Source organism: Momordica charantia, assembly GCF_013281855.1.
Source record: "Momordica charantia cultivar OHB3-1 chromosome 11 unlocalized genomic scaffold, Mcharantia_2.0 BLBB01000011.1, whole genome shotgun sequence".
Classification (NCBI taxonomy): domain Eukaryota; kingdom Viridiplantae; phylum Streptophyta; class Magnoliopsida; order Cucurbitales; family Cucurbitaceae; genus Momordica; species Momordica charantia.
In genome coordinates this window covers 7,642,594-7,663,375 of record NW_028275159.1, presented here as the reverse complement: position 1 = coordinate 7,663,375, position 20,782 = coordinate 7,642,594, and the positions used below count along the sequence as shown (strand labels likewise).

Below are 20,782 nucleotides of genomic sequence, written 5' to 3'. Positions count from 1 at the left end.
TGAACTTGTATTGTATTCATGTATAATCATTCGATGCTTTATCTTAGATGTAAATTTTAATTCAAGGACTTCTGGGCTTATTTTTTAATGCTAAGGAGGTTGACTCCTTTGACTTCTTGCTTGTTGGAGACTTCGACTTGTTGATGAAATTATTTGACTTGAAACTTAGGGAAGTTGTTTGGTTTGTTGAAATTCTTCGTCTATGTAGTTTGATGAAGTTTTTCAACTTGTAGCTTAACAAACTTTTCGGCTTGCAACTTGATAAAGTCTTTGAAGTCTTCCGTTTTGAGTTTGTTGAAGATCTTTGGTTTGTCTATAAGTTCTTAGGCGTGTTGAAGTTTTTGAAGTCTTCAACTTTGAGCTTGTTGAAATTCTTTGACTATGCAACTTGATGAAATTCCTCCTCATTGTAACTTGATGAAGTGCTTCAGATGGTTGCTTGATGAAGTTCTTCGACTTGTTGTTTAACGAAGAGGATATTCAGTATTCTTTAAGTCTCGTAGTCTTCAGGTATTCAATTCTTAAAATCTTTAGCTTTTGTTGGCTCTAGATGCTCTGTTGAATACTTGTAGTTGATTCTTTTTTTGTTTTTTAGGGGAATACTTATAATTAATTCTAAATACTCTAATAGCTATGAATCTCCAATTTTTCTCAATCATTCAGAATCTCTTCTCAATACTTCTAAATCTCCCGAAATGAGGGGTGACAATCGCTCTATTTATAGAGTTTTTGGTAAGTTTTATATGGTCATGTGCCTAACGGGTTTGAGCCTAATATCTACATGGTTGATCTTTGTTGATATTATCGGACGACCACAAGATAAACACGTGACATAATTTAATTCACCGATTTTAAAATTAATTTAAGACACATGTAAATTTGATTGAGACCACTGATTTCCTGAACATCAAAGAACGCCAGATAATCTTTGTAATGCCTAAATCTTTGTTCCTCATGAGTTTGTAAATTCCTAAGTCCTTCCCTAACGGCCATGGTTTCTAGCCGTTAAGGATCACACGTTGAAAAGAAACATGACCTTACAATAGTTTATAATAAATATAGGCTACTCCTCTCATTGTTCATTGGTTTTGAGTTGGAACAACATGTATATTAATATGGAATCAGAGTCCAAAATACTCAAAGCATCTGGTCCAAAAATGAGATCCGGTCAATGTTGATGAATCAAAAGATCCACAATTTTGAGGGACCATGTTAAGAATTCCACATTGAAAAGAGGAGTGACGTAACAACAATTGATTTTTAAATGAAATCTATAAATATTAATAGTAGCGGTTGGATACTCATTTTATGAACATAGATGCTGCTTGGAAAAAGCAATTCTTCCATCGCATTTTCAAATTGCACCATAACTTTCAATATGATTTATTGACATTAATAATTGTGTTATGAAATAATAATATTAAAGAAAGATTTGGTAAAGTCAAGATAAGATGTCACCTTCACCTTCTACAACAAAATGATTGACAATTAGACTCTCCTCCCGCTTTTCATTACTCATCTCATCTAAAAATTATATCTTTAATCTCTGTACTTTAAATAATTTTATTTCGATTTTTCTACTTTTAAATTTTTTTCCCTATAAACGTCCACTCCACGCTTGTGAATCCGATTCCCAATTTTGAGGTTCCATGGCCACCAAAATCAAAATCAAAATCTCCTTCTTCATCTTCTTCCTCTGCTCCCATGTCTTAGCTCAGAGTTTGGCCCAAAACGAAGAAGAAGAAGTTCAGAGATCTGAGTTTCCACACGATTTCTTCTTTGGAACTTCCACTTCCTCTTACCAGGCACTTTCTTCTTTCTTCTTTACTTTCATATTCATCAATTCTGTTTGCAGATCTCAGTTTTCTTTTCCTTTCTTTTAATGGGTATTTTGCAGATTGAAGGAGCTTTTCTTGAAGATGGAAAGGGAATCAGTAATTGGGATGTTTTTGCTCATATTCCAGGTCGATCTTCACAAAAAATTAAAACCCAGTTCCCCAAATTCTATAAAAAGTTGTTATCTGTGTGGAATTTTGAAATTTGTTGCAGGAAAAATCAAGAACAATGACACCGGAGATGTCGCCGACGACCACTACCACCGCTTTCTGGTACTATTTTCCGACCAACCCATCGAGTTCCATTACTGAAATAAATTAATAAAAAATTTGTTGTGTGAATATAATATTTTGTGCAGGAAGATATTGAGCTGATGCATTCAATGGGAATGAACGCGTATCGCTTTTCCATTTCCTGGACCAGAATTTTGCCTCGTATGTTTATGTTTTCCTTCTCTTTCCATTTTTTCATTTAAGTTAAATTAAGGAATTTAATCTCCAAAATTTTAGCCTTAATTTCAATTTGACTTTTATAATTTTGTAAGTTTTAATTTAGTGGTTTCACATACCGTTTTTCATCACCTGAAAATCCACTCCATTTTCATAAAAGTAGACCTAAATCAGGAGTAAAATTTTTACTAAATATCAAAATTCATTATTGTGAGACTAGGATAATTGAATTGGAAATAATGTATATTTTAATTAATAAATTTTTTTAGTATAACAAGTGGGCGTAGGAGATTCGAACCACCTCTTAGTTAGAAACCTGTGCTAATTGGTTAAATTAGATTTATGAATCCATAAAATTAAAACTTACTCCACCTAATAATAATTTGTCAAAATTTGAAATAATTAATTGTTGATATAGAAAATTGATTCATAGGATAATGCATTTATCTCCAATAAAAAAGTTGTAGTTCGATTCTCACCCTCTATGTTGTACTAAAATAGTATTATTCTTCTAACCGTTGTGTAGAAAATTGTTATTACTTTCACGCATTAAAATTGTTTTAATATTCATTGAGACAAAATCTTAATTGTGGATACGGTAGGAATTATTAAAATGAGATATTATTAATAATTGTGATTTGTAAATTGAAATAAAATATAATAATAGGAGGAAGGTTTGGAAAAGTCAACAGAAGAGGGGTCATCTTCTACAACAAAATCATTGACCATTTGTTGCTAAAGGGTACTTCTCTCATTTCCTCTTTTTTCTATAAAAAAAACAAAAAATTACATTTTTAGTTTGCATACTTCAATTTTTAATTTGATTTATACAATTTTAGTTATTTCTATTATTAACGTTTATCAAATTTCTTATTTTGAATGTAGAACGTGTAGTAAGTTATTTGAAGTTGTACTGGAAAAAATCGTTAATAAATATCACATTTTTTAAATTTACATTAACAAATGATTTTTCATGTTATATATAAGAATGCAACATGAGGTTTGGTTATATAATTAAGGGAGAAATGAAAAAATTAAATATTGAAAAGAATTTGATTATGCTTTGGAAGTATTTTCTAAAGATATGAAGGAAAATACAAACAAACCTTTTCATGTTGAAAACTTGTTTTATGATATGGAAAAATAAAAGAAATACCATTTTGCTATTTTTATGTGTTTTGTTTGGATGTTTTGTAAACTTTATTATTCATATATATTCATTAAGTATTTTTTAAAATATAACTCGATTTAATTATATTATCTTTTAAAATTAATTTGATAAAGAAAATACATAAGGTTAAAAATATATATTTTTAAATCATTTTTTAAATTGAAAAACAACGTAAAATAATTTTTTTTCTTTTCCTACTATGTTAAAAGGTGGGAAAGTTGAGAATCATTTTTTGGATCATTTTATCCTTTACATAATTTTAGAATTTCAAACCTATTCATAATTATAATAATTTATGCTTTATTTATTCCAATATTTTTATTAAAATTAAAAGCATATTTATGTTTTAAAATAAAAAGATGAAATAGTTTCTAAAATCATTGGAAGAATTGAATGGATGTGATAGGTATAGAGCCATTCGTGACAATTCACCATCACGACCTACCAGTTGAACTCGACGAGAAATATGGAGGTTGGATGAGCTCTCAAATTCAGTAATCTCTCAATACTTTTATTCTTGCTCTCTTTTATTGTGGATTTAAGCGACGACATGGTTGGTAAGTTAAAAAAACAAAACATAATTTGGGAAAATTTTTGTTTGTTTTAGGAAAGATTTTGTATACTTTGCAAAAATTTGCTTCGAAGAATTTGGAGATAGAGTGAAGCATTGGATGACCATAAATGAACCGAATTTGGTGACGTTAATGGCATATATAAAAGGCGTCTACCCACCGGCCCATTGCTCACCGCCTTTCGGAAACTGCTCCACTGGCAACTCGGATATCGAGCCTCTCATTGTGATGCACAATATGTTACTTGCCCATGCCAACGCCGTTCGCCTTTACCGCACCTATTTTCAAGCAAGTTTCTTCTTCTCCTCTTCCTTTATTGTTAATATAAAAAATATTCGGTGCCTTATTTTTTTTACTTTTTTTTTCCTTAGATTTAAATTTATTGGAACTGATAATAAACTTTTTTTTTTTTATATAAAAGAGAAGTTTGTTTTATTAATAAGCTAATAATTGATTGATTTCGTGTGTGTGTTTTTAACTTTTGAAAGTACTTGAAAATTTAGTAAAGTTTTAAAAATAAAAAGATGGAGGGTTTTAGAACTACTCGTTCCTTGTTTCAAATTTAAAAAAAAAATTATAAAATAAAGAAATTATTATTATTATTAGTAGACAAGCTTATTTTTTAAGAAATAAAAAACAAAAAATAATATAGTTATTAATGGTCCTTTGTAGTAATATCTCTCATCTTTCTTATAAAATATATTAACAACGAGAAATCATAAAGTTGCTTTGTAAAACAGTATATATATAAATAAATAATCTTAAAGCTATTTTAATAATAATTTTATTATATTAAAGTATAGTTCAATTGGTTAAGATATCTATCTCGGATCAAAATGTCATGAGTTCGAATTTACACTTCCACATGTTCAAAAAAAATAATTTTTTTAAACAAGCTTAATTATTAAATCATATCTTCATCTTATCTCCCGAAAACAATTCTTAAAATTTTAGTTTAATTTTTTTAAAATTAAATTTGAAAATGTTTATTTGCAGGGAAAACAAGGCGGATCCATAGGAATAGTGGCATTTACACACATGTATGAGCCACTAAGAGATGAGGAATCAGACATACAAGCTGTGGAAAGAGCCTTAATTTTCAACATAGCCTGGTCAGTTTTTTTTATCCTAATTATGCTTTTACATTTTCTTTCTTTTTTTTTTCTTTTTAAATCATCTCAAATCTTTTAAAAGTAATAATTTTATCCTTTATATGTATTAATCTTTCAAATAAACTTTGATTGTCGTTAATGTTAAAATTTATTAATGGAATGGTGAAATCAATTGAGTTGAATAAGGTTTTTGCATAAAATAAAAAATCTCTGCCCATTATGGTTTTATTTAATTGGGCCAAATATCATTTTAGTCTCCAAACTTTATAGATATAATTATTTTGGCCTATAAAATTTTAAAATGTCTATATTAGTCTATGAATTTTAAAAAGAAGGTCATTTTGGTCTTTTATGATGTTTCTCTACCTAATTATCTTCTTATCCAATAATCTCAACCAACTTATGTGAATCCAATACGTACTTACATCAATATTATAAAATATATTTTTATGTCACATTATCCCTTTGTTAAACAATTAGTAGCAGAATAACGACAAGAACCAAAATATTTAATTTTTTAAAAGTTTGATAACTAATAGACATTTAAAAAATTTTATAGACTAAATGAAATAAAACTGAAAGTTTGGAAACTAAAATAGATCATTCGAAAGTTCAGAAATTACTAAAATAAAAATAAACTTAGAAATTTAGAAACTAAAATAGATCTTTTAAAAGTTTAGGGACTACTTAAATGAATAATTCTAAAATGTGTTGACCAAATATGATATTTAAAAATATTAAAAATGAAATATTTAGTCTTTCATCTTTTTCTTTTTTCTTTTTTCTTTGTTTTTAAGCAAGAAATATTTAGTCTTTCTATTTTATTTTAACACCAATGATAGATTGTGCAGGGATGGCAAGTCCAAATAGATCCTAACAATTTAAAATTTTGATTTTTTAATTTAAAAAAAAGTTATTGATTTTTAAAACTATACAAGTGGCCAAATGGGTAAAGTGTCACTCTCATCCAACATTGCAATAATTGATTATTTATATTTATAGAAACTAATGGAAGTAGAGGAAAATACATGGAAATGATACCTACCCCATCTAATTTGTGGTTTGCATACCTAACTTAAAATAATCAAAGAATACTTCTATACTATCATAGATTTCAACGACAATGGTTAAATAAATATTAGGTTTAAATATTATTTTAATCTCAGTCAGTTTTGGTTCATTTCGGTCCAATGTACTTTCAATTTTTTTGTCTATTTTAGTACAACATATGCTTTCGAAATATTTGTTTTGTCGTTTTCTATATAATGTTAAGTTATAAGTTCAATTTTGTTTTTAAATGTGAATAGGGTGTATGATCCAATTGTATATGGAGATTATCCTAAGGAAATGCGAGAGCTTTTGGGAAGCCAACTTCCAAGCTTGTCAGATGATGAGAAAAATGTAATGAGAGGAAGTTTGGACTTTATTTGCATCAACCATTATACCACTCTTTATGCAAAAGATTGTCTTCACTCTCCTTGCTCTAATGGCGCAGACCGTCCTATAAAAGGATTTGTCGACACCCTTGGATATCGAGATGGAGTCCCCATTGGAAATTTGGTATGTTTTTCACCCAACGTCTCTGGTTTCTTGTTTCTAGTTTTCTTTATAAGCATAAGCATGTGTTGGTAATGATTTATGTTTCTCATTTCTGAAGAAACGTTTTCAAATTGTATAGAAAGCTTGGAAGCAACACAAAATCAAGTTTTTGTTTATGGTTCTCAATTTAAGTTTTTGTCCAACAGATTCCTGAATTAAAAAAAATTGAAAAAGTGAAGTTATCAAAGTAACTTCCAATTTTGTTTCTAATAAGTCTCTCACCTATTTAACATTTTTTTAAAAATTTTACCTACTTATTAGATACAAAATTGAGGACTATAAACAAATTTAAAGATGTTGAATTGGTCGAGACCTATTAGACACAAAATTAAAAGTTTAGGAGTCTTGCCTATTAGACACCTTAAAGTTAAGAGATTTATTAGATACAAAATTGAAAGTTTATAAATTTATTATTCAACAACACTGACTAAATTTATAATTTAACTTAATATCTACGTGAAGAAGTAAAACAAATGATGATGATGTAACATACACGAATGATCAATAATAGTTGTTCATGATATGAATAATGTGATAGTATAAACATATTATACAAATATTCATCTAGAAATTTAGAAAAGATGGAATTGAAACTTGTTCAATAATCAAATAAGAAAGTAAAATTAAAAGATGAAGTAGTTGTTGGGAAATTGTGAATTATCTAGAAGAGCTTTACTTGCCTTTTTACATTTCCATTTTTTATTAAATTGTTTATACTATATATGATAAATAAGTGATTATTAAAATTTTATGAATGAAATATATGAACTCCATCGAGAAACAAACAAAAATTACTAACATGTGACGATGTTAACTTTTCTTTGACAGACGGGAGTATCAAGATTTTTTGTTGTTCCGAGAGGCATGGAAAAGACTATTAACTATGTTAAAGAAAGATATCCAAACAAGCCCATCTTTATCACAGAAAATGGTAACCTAAGGGAAAAAAAAAAGTATATTTGTGAGTTTTTTTTTTTTTTTTTTTTTTTTTTTTTTTTTTTTAAAGTTAGAGTGTTAAGTTAAAATAGTGACTTATTTGAAAACTATATTATAAATTATTTACGAATAATAAAAAGAAAATTAGTATATGAAAAATACACTCTTTCAATGTGTTCTCACTTCTCACGGATGATTTATTTTTCAAATTACATCTTCTTCAAATACTTTTTAAATTGTAATGGAATATTACGAAGGATTTAAGAGTTCTTTTTAATTAACAAGCTAATTTTAAGATATTAAAAAAAGATATTATATATTGTTTTTCTCTGTATAGGATATTCTATGCCACCTGACGAAGGTAAAAATGTTGAGGAAATTGTAAATGACTTCCAACGAGTCAAATTTCACAAGAGCTACCTCGCTTCCTTGTCTAGAGCAATGAGGTAAGTAGGAACTTATTTTTTAACGTTTTCATTTCTCGTTTCTTATTTTTTATTTTTTATTTTTGAAAAATATAAATATTCCATAATTATTTTTATTTCTCGTTTCTTCTTTTTAAGAAATATTTTCAAAAAATATTGTAAAAATTTTGAAAATAACAAAATCAAGTTTCTTGTTTCTTATTTTCAATTTTTTTCTAAAACATACCTAAAAGCATTATCTTTTATCTTTTTTTTACTTATAAAATGAATAATAAATATAAAATATATTTTACATTGATTAACTTAGAACTTTAACATGAACCAAATGAGCTCTGAATAATTCATTTTCCTTCGTTAGGCAACTCTATTTTATTTCAAAAAATTTGACTATTCTTTTAGTTAAGAAACTTGCTTTTAGGTAACCGTCCCTCAACAAATATCTCTACAATAGTATTATATTTCCGACTATAAATTTAAATTTAAACTTACATGAGTTTTCTTTTTATTTTTCATTCAAAACGTTCAAATGAATAAATTATTCCTTCCCATGTAACCTAAAATCTTTCACACTTTACCCACGTGAGACTAAGTATTCCTCAACTATATAAATACACTAAATTATTAAATATATGATTTAATATTAATATATTATCTTTTTTTTATACAACATATTAATATATTATCTATACCTTGTGTTAGAACTGAAAAATAAAGAAATTAATAACATTTAATGACAGGAATGGTGCTGACGTGAGAGGGTATTTTGTATGGTCCTTAATGGACAACTTCGAGTGGGCCGATGGATTGGGCACAAGGTTTGGGCTTTTGTACGTGGACTGGCACACACTTGAGCGCCGGCCCAAACTCTCGGCCCAATGGTTTGCTTCTTTTCTCCGCGGCCACCCAAATGGCTTTGATTCCATCTAAAGGCATGTTGGGGAATCTTTTCAATATTTTCTTTAGTTTAATAATCGTGGGACCAGAGATTGAACGGTTCATCCTGAAAATGATAATAGATATGTTATTAATTTGAATTATACTCGAATTTAAAATGGGTGTGTTTATGAGTATTTTAATACTAAAAAAATATATTTGATAATGTGTTTGATAATCCTATCAAGACATTCTCTATGTAATTAGTTTTTTTTTAACAGTTAGTAATTACTTAACCAACATTTCTAGAAGTAAGGTTACAAAAGTAACCGAAATAAAGAAGATGGAATATTTGTTGAGATTGAGTGAGATGAGAGAATCTTAAAACTGTTGGAAAAAAATCTCATACTTGGAATAAGCAGAAAATAACTGAGAAATTTAAAAAAGCAATAAAATAAAGAAACACAAGAATTAACGTGGAAAAAACTGGAGAAAAAACTACGGCCCACAAGGAAAAGTCCACTATGTGAAAAATTATTACAATCACAGAAATACCGCTCAGTTAACTAGAGTTAGTATATCATGTTTAAAGTATTTCAATTGGGATAATTAAAACTCACGCCCATGGGCTACTTTTATAGTAGTTGAAACACATCTCCTCCTTGTACTTTTCTTATGTGGGACAACTTCTAGCACATGGAGACCATCCTTGTATTCGTGGGACAATTTTAATTCCAATATTTTGCCAAAATCCAACAAAAACGGGTTATAGAAATGATGAAATAAAGGAAAAGAAGTGCACGTAAAAAGGGTTATAGCTCAATTTATTAAAAGATATAACTTTTTTAAAGATAACATGTTCGAATCATCTCTTTTAATAATGGAGAGATAGAAAAAGCTATGATATATGTTTAGTATTATTTAATTAATCGTCTCTTTTTTAATACAACAATTTGGAGAAATAGGAGATCGAACTCCAACCTCGAGAGAAGAAGTACGTGTTATTACTGAACTATGCTCATGTTCAAGAGAGATTTAAAGTTTTAAAAAATGAGGTGGGCATTGAAGTGTATCACAACACATCCCATATCTCTCGCAAAGAAAAGTTTGAAGCCTTTCTCACATGAAACTAGTTGAATTTCAAGTATCTTTTAAATGGGTCTCTTTTTTTATCCTCTCATGAACTTCATGGCTTGGTTCTTTCGTCCACTTCTTTTTGCTTTTCTTTTTCTTCATTTTTAAATATTCGTTTACACCAAAAACACCATATAGCTTAAAGGGTTTGACTTCACAATCAATAATACTTACAAAAAAAAACACACACACGACGATACTTAGCATTAATCAGAAACAGTCACATCAGAAACAGTCACGTGGACAACAGGAAGATATAGAAGATAGAGTATTATCCCCTACAAAGCTAATGAACCAAAGAGGAAAGTGAGTAAACCAAGAATTTGAAACCATGAAAATGGAAGACTTGTTGTGTTAGCAGATTGGATTTCTTGTTTGAATCACGACAAGCATGTATGGAGGAGCAAGAAGCACGATGAATAATACTTTAAACTAAATGAATTGTATGAGTTAAATTATTAAATATCTACCTCACCCTACTCAATTAGAAAATTCAACCCACTAAATTTAATCAACTGTTTTAGAATTTTATTTAATTAAGGTAGAGTGCAATTCATAGAATATCGATTGTATTTGAAAATGTCATAACATTTCATCACTCTTATCAAACTTGAAAGACAAAAAAAAAAAAAAGGCAAAATTTAAAAATTAGATACAAAATTGAAAAATGAAAAGTACTGAAAATTTCGTAATGAAATTATATATTTTGATATTTAGATGACTATGTAACTAAAAAAAATATTGAGATGATTAGAAGATAATAGACAAAACCTAGCATGATAATTTTTATTTTTTATTTTTTTTGAAAACACTTAGAATGGTAATATATGGAAGATTTTATCTAATTAATGAATATTTAGATGCTTCAAATCAAAGCCACCAAACTTTCCTTTTCACCCAATTAGTTTCTTAATGAAACAACAAGAGAAGTATAATAATTATCCAACTAAACTTTTTTTTTTTTTTTTTTTTTAGTTTGTATTGATTTGAGTAATTTTGGGATGATATGGCCCAATCAAGTTCTCCAAAATTTTCTAATTTGTTTATGTGAGCAAATTTGGATAAACAATGTTTCTATAACTGAATTAATACTAATTAAATAGATTTAAGTTAATAATCCTTTTTTCTTAGGCAACACTTAATTTTAGATTATGTTTCCACTTAATTCTTATATACTTAGCTCATCTCATAATACCAATTCAAAGCTGAAATTGATTAAATTGGCATGCACATATATTTTTGTTACAAAGATTTGAAAACTTATAAACCCAAAATTGGAAAAAGATAAATGAAGGTTGGTACGATTTCATGTCACTATATTTATAATACAAAGTTTTTTAATCTCTTAATGGGACCTTGTGAGTTTTGGGTATAATGTAATCATCATTAAAGCCAAATTGTCACCATATTTCCAGCTAATATAAGGTAGAATGTTGCACTCCAAACTCTACATTATCAATAATATATCCTTCACCCTTTTTCTTTTATTTTTGTTGAGTTCTTCTTTTGAATTTAGTGTATAGTTTTTGATAACTTCATTTTCATGAAAAGTGATGCTGTCAATTGGCAATTTGAATACTATATTAAAGTTTATATTTTAGGGAATATGTGAATTATGTAAAGAACATTTAGAGGGTGAAATCAAATTTATTCACAAATATGGATATAATTTTTTTTTAGGTTGAATTATAAATTTAGTTTCTGAAAATTAGAGTAGTATGCCAGCGAGTTTGGGATACCTTTCGAGAGGATAAAAAGTACTTTTAGTTCATTAAAATTATTTTACAAAATTTTTATAGCATTTGAGGTAAAAAATCAAAAGTCACTACAAATATTGAAATACGTCAACATAAGTATAGCTTAGCGATAATTAGTATCTCCTCCTCTTAATTAGTATTTATTTCAAAGTATTAATAGAGGAAGAATTGAGTCGTTCGTGGATTAAAATCTTGTTATGATTGGATCATTATGATAATATCATGATACCTTTTTCTTTTGTTGATTCAAAACTATAAGAACCCCAAAATAAATTACTCATCTCCAATTGATATCCAAGTTGAAATCTAGATTAAAGGGAAGGTGCAATAATATATTCTTTTTTGTTTCCAATAGAGGCAAATAATAAAGTTAAAAAAAAGAATCTTCCATTTTATTTAAGAAATAAATGGAACCCATATTAATTTCATTGTCCATAATGATTGTGACATCTTATCTAACATAATTAGAATATCTCTTTGAGCATAAAGTGTTTATTATCCTTTCCAAAAAAATAAATAAATAAATAAATAAAGTGTTTATTATCACCATTCTCACAAATCAATTATGACTTTGCATTATTTTATTTTTCTTCATTTTTTTGTTCTATGGTTTGTTACAACTCACAACTTATTCCAAATTTAATTACTCCTAATTGAGGCAAGCAACCAAAAGCTAAATATATCCATCATTTTCTAACTATAAATGTTGGCTTACAAACCAACCACTCAATTCTTTTATCATTTGCTCTTCTTTAATAAGTTTTAGTTTTTACTCTTTTTTATAAGGTAGGAGGTGATTTTTCATTGAACACGTGATAACCACTGATAAGATATTGATGATGAGTCAGCGCAAATATTTGACTTATAAAATTCTCACCTCGTTCTCATAATAGAAGCCAAACTGAATTATATGTTACCTTGATCGCTTAGTATACAAGTCGAGTCATGGAACTTACTTCCTCATCAGTCACCTAAATTTCCTGTCGTGTCGATTAGAGGACACTCCTTTAGGAAATGACATCTGACACACTCTACGACAACACACCATAATTATAGAGAGACGTTGGAGGTTTGTTGGACGCCCTGTTGGAAGCTACATCTATAAATAGAGACCCCGTCTCACTTTCAGGTACGTGAAACTATATTCTCTCTCAAATATAGTTTGGCCACATATTGATTTGGACGTCAGAGCTCACTAGTCGAGCCAACACTCGTCCGAGCCAAACTCCGCAGACTGGTTAGAATCCTGATTGTAATTATCTAAGTAAATTAGGTGGATGAAAATTGATGTATCATACGTTTCGTACGCCATTTATATTATTTATACAATTTAATTGAATAATGACGGTCGAGAAAGAATTTTCTTTTTATTAATAAAAATTAAAGTTGATATATTCATTAAACTATAAGTTCAAAATAAAATGAAAGAAAAGAAAATATACAAACCTAAATGTTAAATAAAAGTAATAAAATGGAGGAATTATAGTTTGTAATGTAACCATTTACCCATCAATATGGTGAAAATTACAACATTATCCAATGGTAAGATGAAAATCGATAGAGTTTTTTTTTTTTTTAATATTGTTCCAAATGAAACTTATTTTTAAAATATTAAAAATATTGTACTTTTAAAAAATAGAAGGTTGGTCAAGACCACCATTTAGACGTGGGCGCATGAACCATTAAATAATATTTTATTAAAAAAAACTTAAAACAACATTATCAATATTTTAAACTTGTAAACATTTTACCCTTAAGAATAAAATTAAAACTTAAAAAACGTTACTAACAAAATTTGAAAAAAAAAAAAACAGAAATGCATCTTTCAAAGTCCAAATCACATATTTATTAGAAAGCTTTTATTTTTATTGTTTTCCAAAAAAAAGGAAAAAAAAAGAAAAGAAAATTCGTAGGCAAACACAAGAGCACTGGCCCTGGTACAGCCACCACCACCATCATCATCTCTAACTCTGAAAAAGTGTTGGAGAAGAAAACTGAAAACCTCCAAAAAAAAAAAAAAACCGAAAACTTTTCTTTGAATTGAAAGCATAGCTGATAGCTGCCTGTAAATCTAATCTTGCGGTTGGTGCTGCCTCTCTGATTATTCTTTGCCCACTTCTTCACTCTTCTTCTTCCCAATCGTTGCTGTGAAAATGACAAACTTCAGAAAAGAGAGAGAAAAAACACTCCCCAAAAGCTTCTTTTCTCCTCTCTCAGCCCCACCATTGCCATTCATGTTCTTGTTCTTCCCCAATTCCCAAATCTCTCTGTTTTTCTCTGCAACCCATTTGATTTGTTTCAGATAAGGGCTGAAATTACCCAAGAAATGAATTGGGAAATTTTTTAGTGGGTGACTGAAGGAAAATTCGAGCTCTGTCGGCAATTTCACGTGGACCCACCTCCAATAATGCCCTAGATATCCCATTTCTTCATTCTCTAAAGTCTAAGAGCCTCTCTCTCTCTCTCTCTCTCTCTCTCTCTCTCTCTCTCTCTCTCTCTCTCATATGTGACAGCTTCATCGATTTCTGCTGGCAAATACATTCTCTTCTCTCTCTCTCTCTCTCTCTCCCATGTGGAGATTGCAGCGAAACATCGCAATGAGGGATCACTGTATTGGGGGCTTCGATTCAATGAATGGGCTGTTTTGAGATGACCCATCTGTGAAACTTTCTTTTTTGTTTTTTGATTTCTTGTTTTTTTTTTCCTCTCTTCTTCGGCTTCCATGGATCCTCGCACCCGTCTGGATCATGCATTGTTTCAGCTCACGCCCACCAGAACCAGGTTCTTTCCATCGCCCTTACTTGGGGTTAAATTTTTGTGGGGTTCTGGGATTTTGTTTTTATTTCTGATTTTGGTTTCTTCGTTTGTTGAAGATGTGAACTGGTTATCTCCGCCAATGGAGGAGCCACTGAGAAACTGGCATCTGGGCTTCTTCAGCCGTTTATTTCCCACTTGAAATGTGCTAAAGATCAGATTTCTAAAGGGGGTTACTCCATTACTCTTCGCCCAGTTGCTGCAGGACCCAGCCCTGCCTGGTTCACCAAGGGCACTCTTCAGAGGTTATTTAGTTATTCTCTTTAATTCTCTCTTCTTGTCGCATTATGGATTTCTTTTGTAAGATTATTGGAAGTCGAATAGTTTTGGGTGGGGTGGATCCAAGCTTAGCTGGTTTGTTATTTTGCATAATTGTTACTCTTTTGTGGATTTGTTTGATGCAGATTCGTGAGATTTGTCAGCACGCCGGAGGTTCTTGAGAGATTTGTTACTATAGAGAAGGAAATTGTGCAGATCGAAAATTCTATGTCCACAGATGCAGAAGGTTTGCTTAGAGGATTTATGTTTGTTTACTCTCCTGGTTTTTGTGCCTGTAATTGTTTTTCCTAGTTTCTATTTGTTCACTTTTACTTGTATAAACTTCAAATTTAAAACGAAAATTGAATAGTTTTCCTCTGCAAACTCTGTCTCTCATGGATGCTGGTTTTTCGAAACATTTGGTAAATTGGTTCTGCAATGAGCTTGCTCCTCGTACTTCATGTATGAAATGATGCTTAGATAACTGGAGCTATCTAGATTTTCTGCGAGTTTTGGGATGCATTGACTTATATTTGGGCTTATATAAATCCTTTTAATCACCATGCTTGATGCATCTTATGATGTTCGATGTGGAATTTACAGGAAATGCGACGATTGCTGATTGGAACTCAAAAAGATCTAGCCCCACCACGAGGGTAAGTCGTTTGTTTTGTCATTCCTTGGAGATGCAACAACTTCTGCATGTTCATGCAGTAATGTTAGACCTTTTAATTGTGATGGGGAAAATAGGTGAAGGGTGATTCCGACGAATCTAATGACGATGCTGCATCTAAGGAGAATCCCAAGTAATATCAGCATTCCTATTACTCATGGCTAATCATTGTATCTTTTAGATTTAATAATTTCTATTCTCTAATGCACTGATTTTTCAGTAATGGGTAATCTACAGGATCCACCTTCAACGTGTTCTAGAAACTCGAAAGGCAGTGCTACACAAAGAGCAAGCAATGGCTTATGCCCGTGCTTTAGTTGCAGGATATGAGCTAGATCATATTGATGATCTTATATCTTTTGCTGATGCTTTTGGAGCTTCACGTTTGAGGTATGGATTCGGGCTATGACTAACGAAAATGATTTATTCTTCGAATGACTGAACAACTTTTAGCTGATGTGCTTTGCTTTTGGACAGTATTTCTTCAACCATGTTTATTTTTTGATAAAAATAGTTTGTGTCATTTTGAACTCAAAGTTCAAATTCAAATGACAAATACAACTGCAAGCAATCCAATATTTGGATTGAAGACGAGTGGATGATAGTTTGCACTTTTTGGATTTTATTTCTTTGATGTTTTAATTGATTTGTGCCATACCTCTTTGTTGATAGCTTTGACGTTATTTACGATTTCACATTTGAAATTATCTTCTTGTTTTACTCATTAAAAGGAAAATCATCACCTCTTCAGAACAGAGATTCAGAATTCAGATAATTGTAGATTAATATCTGTTTGTTTCTTCATTCGCTGTTTTTGCTTTGCTTTTTCTTTTACAGGGGAGGGGTTTTAAATGTTAGATAAAGAATAAAAGTATTATAATTGGCTTGATTCAGGGAAGCATGTATAAACTTTATGGACTTGTGCAAGCGAAAGAATGAAGATAAGCTCTGGATAGATGAAATAGCAGCAATGCAGGCATTCTCTCAGCCAACATTTCCATACTCAGAAACTTCCGGTATCATACTAGCTGGTGAAGACAATGAAACTAACCAGGGTATCATGATAAATACTCAAGCATCAAGATCTGATTCAACTGCAAGTCAAGGAAGCTTGGACAACAATCAAGGTATTGTGTAATGTGAATTTTCCGATTTACAAATCCATGGATTATTTCTCATGCATGTGAATTCTTGAAATATAATTTGGGTTCCTTTATGTTAAAATGTAAGCTAACTGAAGCATTTTGACCATTGCATATACAACAAACTAAATGGACCTTGGATCTCAATTTTCTATTTAAATTCAGTCCTTCACCATGTGTAAGTGTTATGTCTCTGCACCTTAGTAATCACTCAAAGCACGCTTCAAGAGATAGGATCTACAATCACAACCGATTTAGATCGTGATCGTTCATGGAGCATAAATTTCATTAAAAAAAAAGGATGTCTAGCTTTTGATGCCTTGATCCACATGTATGTGATACTCTAGTTTGATGTTTTTTCCACCTTGGTTGTCGTTTTCCTGAAAACTGGCTCTTGGGTTTGGATGTGTTCTGTTATGACAAGAAAGAAACATGCTTGTGCAGACAGATCTCTTATCTATTTATTTTTGTATGGATGAAAACATGCAGACGGTAGTGTTCCGAAGTCGGCGCAAATGCCATCAGTGAATGGGAAAGCTCAAGTGCCAATGACATGGCCTAATCATCTTCCTCAATATATGCACAACTTTCAAGGTCCTTTATATCCTCCATATCAAGGATATCTTTTCCCCGGAATGCAGATGCCACCACCATATTACCCAGGGAATATGCAGTGGCAATCAAATGCTGAAGACTCCAGTCTTGCTTCTGATCGAGAGCCTGACGGTCGTAGGAATTCTAAATCTCATAGGAACAAGAAGAAACTTTCTCACAAGGAGGTTTCCAGAACTTCAGAACAAGAAGGAACTACCGAGTCCAGTGTTGACAGTGACTCAGATGAGCACTCGGAGGATGATAAAAAGCAATATTTAACAGAAAAAATACGTAAGAAAAGGAACAGCAAGAAATCCTCAAGAACAGTCGTTATACGCAATATCAATTACATAACCTCTAAGAGGAATGGTGAAAAGGGCAGCCACTCGGAGGATGATTCATCTGATGAGGGTGAACTTATTGATGGAGATTCCATCAAGCAGCAGGTAGAGGAAGCTGTTGGGACATTGGAGAGAAGACATAAATCAACCAATCGACACCAAAAGAAACAAAATGGCTTTGGCAATGCTGATGACTTAAATGACTCTGCAGGACAGGAGATTAATCGGGTTTCGAATGAGGGAGAAAAGATGAGTAGCCCATGGGATACTTTCCAGAATCTTCTTATGAGAGACGAGCCAGATAATCACGGTGGAGAATTGCCCTCGGTTCAGGATCAAGACGGACATTTTAGAACCAACACTGACGGAAGATCACTTATATTAGACATGGAGTCAGAGAAACCACCAAGACAGCGTGAAGTTTCAAGCGATTCTTTTGTCGTGACAGACAGGAATTCAGGTAATGAAGGGAGAACGCATATTGAAAATTTTGAAGCTGGTGATATTGCCAACCCAATTAATAGAAAGAGGGACAGCACATACGAGGAGTTATTATTTTCACAAAGAGGTGAGGAAGCAGGGAACAATGGGCATTCTGTTGCGTCCGATTTTACCACCGAGTTTTCCAGAATGAAAAATCAAAGAGAAGGCGACTGGTTCGTTGGCAATCCAACTGACAAGTTGGATAATCAGTATGAAAACATAGGCCACAGAGCTTACGACGTCGATTTCTCTTCATCATTACCTCAAGATCATTTCCATGCAGAGAAAAACAAGAAGGATGTGTTGGTTGATGATTCTTTCATGATTCATGCTCGACCATTAGTAGATGACCAATCTGACTTTCTATCCAGACGAGACATAAGCATGGTGTCGGATCTTGTTGGTGATGCCAAAAATGAGTATGTCCGACAAGAAACCTCACGAGATGATAAGCCTGGAACTTTTGGTGTCAATGAACCAGATGACCTTTACATGATCCTTGATCGTGATGTAGCTACAGAGCACACAGCACCATCTTGGACTCCAGAAATGGATTATGAAAATAGTTTTTTAACTATAGCCAATAGTAAGCACAATGATATTGTTGAAACCAATGGTGGCGATATCGAGTCGCCTGGTTTGGAGAAAAGCAATAAAAATAAAGAAACTCCTGGCGGCAGAGTTCCAAGTAAAGAAGGAAGGTCCAAATCGTTGGGGGGATCTCTTGTTAAGGGCAAACCTGATGTTCAATCAAGAACAAGAAAACCACTTTCTGGAAGCAGAACTACAGTTCAGAAGAGCAAATTTGAGAAGGTATTTTAATATAAATTCAAGCTTCAATAGTTTTCTTTCACTGTGAACCTCCATTTTAGCTTCCCTGGTATTGGAATGTACTGTACATAACCATTCTCTTCAGATGTTTTCTTCAAAATTTTCGTCTTTTTAAACTTCTTTTTTCTCTCTAGAGTTCGCATTTCTTCATCTTTTTTTTTTAGTGGTGCTTTTCTAAGAGAGATGAAGTTGAAGTTGAATTTTTCATCCTTGAGAATTTCAACACTAGCACTTTCACACATGATTTTCGAATATTGACCTTTTTTCTTCGTTTCTTGTTCGTTCCAATACTGTAGGAAGAAGAAACCAGAAAGAGAATGGAAGAATTGGCAATTGAACGCCAGAAAAGAATTGCTGAAAGAAGCACTTCTAGAAAATTTGGTAGTGTGAGTTCCAAGCCTGGTGTAACTAAGATAGAGAAGCCAAAAGGTCAATCCCAAGTTCAAGAAGCCAAGAAGTCACCTAAGCCTGTACTTAGGAGTTCAACCATAGATCGCCTTGCTACCGCTCATACACCTCAGAAGGTAAACCCAACTCAATCACCATCAGGCCAACCGAAAAAGTTGATCTCGAGAGCAAATGGCGTTAGCACTCCTCCTTCATCCGAAAAGCTCCCCAAATCTGACAGTAAGAAACTTATTTCGAACAAAGTAAAACCTTCCGATTTAAAAAACGGCCACAAGACATTGAGTAAGGCACTTTCTTCTGATTCTTATGGCCAGACAAAGACGGATGGCAAGGAAGACGTAGCAGCATTACCAGCTGAGTCGGCAGTACTGAATGCAACTCAACCAATCGAGGATGGTGCCGTTGATGATGTGGAAGACATTAAGGAGGTACACACTACCCATTCAGTCGAGAAAAATGATGAAACTTTTATTACTCAAGGAGTTGCCTTAGTTGACAGAAGTGGTAATGGTAATTCAAACAACAAGGTTTTGTCTGTGCCCACTGAAGATAAACTTGAACAAAACCAGTTTAAGGGTGGTGATGATATTGATTTATCTAAAGCACCTTTAGTTCTTAGTGAAGAAAAAGTCATTTCTAATGCTCACAATGAATATACTCCTGAAAAGATGGTCGATTTTGCGGCGTTGGCTGATAAATCCCTAGGCCCTTCACCCTTGAATACTGGAGAGAATGTGGTAGCTGATTACATTGCAGCCACATCTGAAATTTCTGAGATCGAAATCTCGACTCCTCCCTCAACTAACGGGATGGCCTCGGAATATACAACACACTCCAGGAAGAAATGGATGACTGATGAAAACTCTCCTAAAGCGCCTAAAGGGTTTAGAAAGCTGCTCTTTTTCGGACGTAATAGCCGAAACACATCTGCAGATTGATCGATCCACCCCTTTATTGTCTTGTTAATTCAATTCTGTGCTAGCCGATGATTGTGTTGAGTTCTTTGTTGAGATTGAGTTCTTCAGTAACCATGTTGGATGGACTGCTTAAATTGTTTGATTGTTATGCAGATAATACGTGAGTTCAGGTGACTGAGATGAAGCAAATAGATGATCCTTGTACTTATTAAGGCCATGGATGATGCTGCCATGTTTGGATTTGTGTTGTAATTTATATTATTTCATTTTTTTCTATTGGAGTTGTAAAAGGTAAAGTTTCTTTTTTTTTTTCTTTTTCCTCAAGAGAGTTTTAAAAGGCCATGCTTCTTCATTCACTTTGCATAATATTATATAATGTAACTGTAATTTCTGTTCATAATTATATTTGTAATTCGAACAATGTCCCAAAATAATTAGTTTTGAGCTGCATTCTTTA

The 20,782-nt window shown here is 31.7% G+C and overlaps 2 protein-coding genes across 8 annotated transcripts; both read left to right on the top strand.

Annotated features, from left to right (window-relative positions):
• The first annotated feature begins 1,506 nt into the window (after positions 1-1,506).
• Positions 1,507-9,211, top strand: LOC111010344 (beta-glucosidase 18). Of its 2 annotated transcripts, XM_022283714.2 has the most exons (12): positions 1,510-1,805; positions 1,898-1,964; positions 2,050-2,108; positions 2,195-2,270; positions 2,953-3,027; positions 3,863-3,950; positions 4,064-4,316; positions 5,025-5,140; positions 6,448-6,700; positions 7,568-7,670; positions 8,013-8,121; positions 8,838-9,211. In XM_022283714.2, the coding sequence occupies exons 1-12, from the start codon at positions 1,650-1,652 to the stop codon at positions 9,025-9,027; spliced, it is 1,545 nt and encodes a 514-aa protein (XP_022139406.1). In that variant the 5' UTR covers positions 1,510-1,649; the 3' UTR covers positions 9,028-9,211. The 2 variants fall into 2 exon arrangements, 1 of the variants encoding a protein (XP_022139406.1); XR_015788818.1 differs by lacking the exon at positions 7,568-7,670 and having other exon boundaries at positions 1,507-1,805; positions 8,838-8,977.
• A 4,608-nt stretch (positions 9,212-13,819) lies between these two features.
• LOC111010382 (COP1-interacting protein 7) lies at positions 13,820-20,782 on the top strand. Of its 6 annotated transcripts, XR_015788843.1 has the most exons (11): positions 13,822-14,645; positions 14,738-14,923; positions 15,083-15,183; positions 15,540-15,592; positions 15,687-15,742; positions 15,847-15,999; positions 16,504-16,736; positions 17,241-18,982; positions 19,297-19,627; positions 19,723-19,836; positions 20,479-20,782. XR_015788843.1 is itself a non-coding variant. In XM_088119718.1 (10 exons), the coding sequence occupies exons 1-10, from the start codon at positions 14,587-14,589 to the stop codon at positions 20,497-20,499; spliced, it is 3,144 nt and encodes a 1,047-aa protein (XP_087975844.1). In that variant the 5' UTR covers positions 13,820-14,586; the 3' UTR covers positions 20,500-20,782. The 6 variants fall into 6 exon arrangements, 5 of the variants coding, with proteins under 5 accessions (XP_087975844.1, XP_087975847.1, XP_087975843.1 ...); XM_088119718.1 differs by having other exon boundaries at positions 13,820-14,645; positions 19,297-19,836; XM_088119721.1 differs by lacking the exon at positions 20,479-20,782 and having other exon boundaries at positions 19,723-19,892.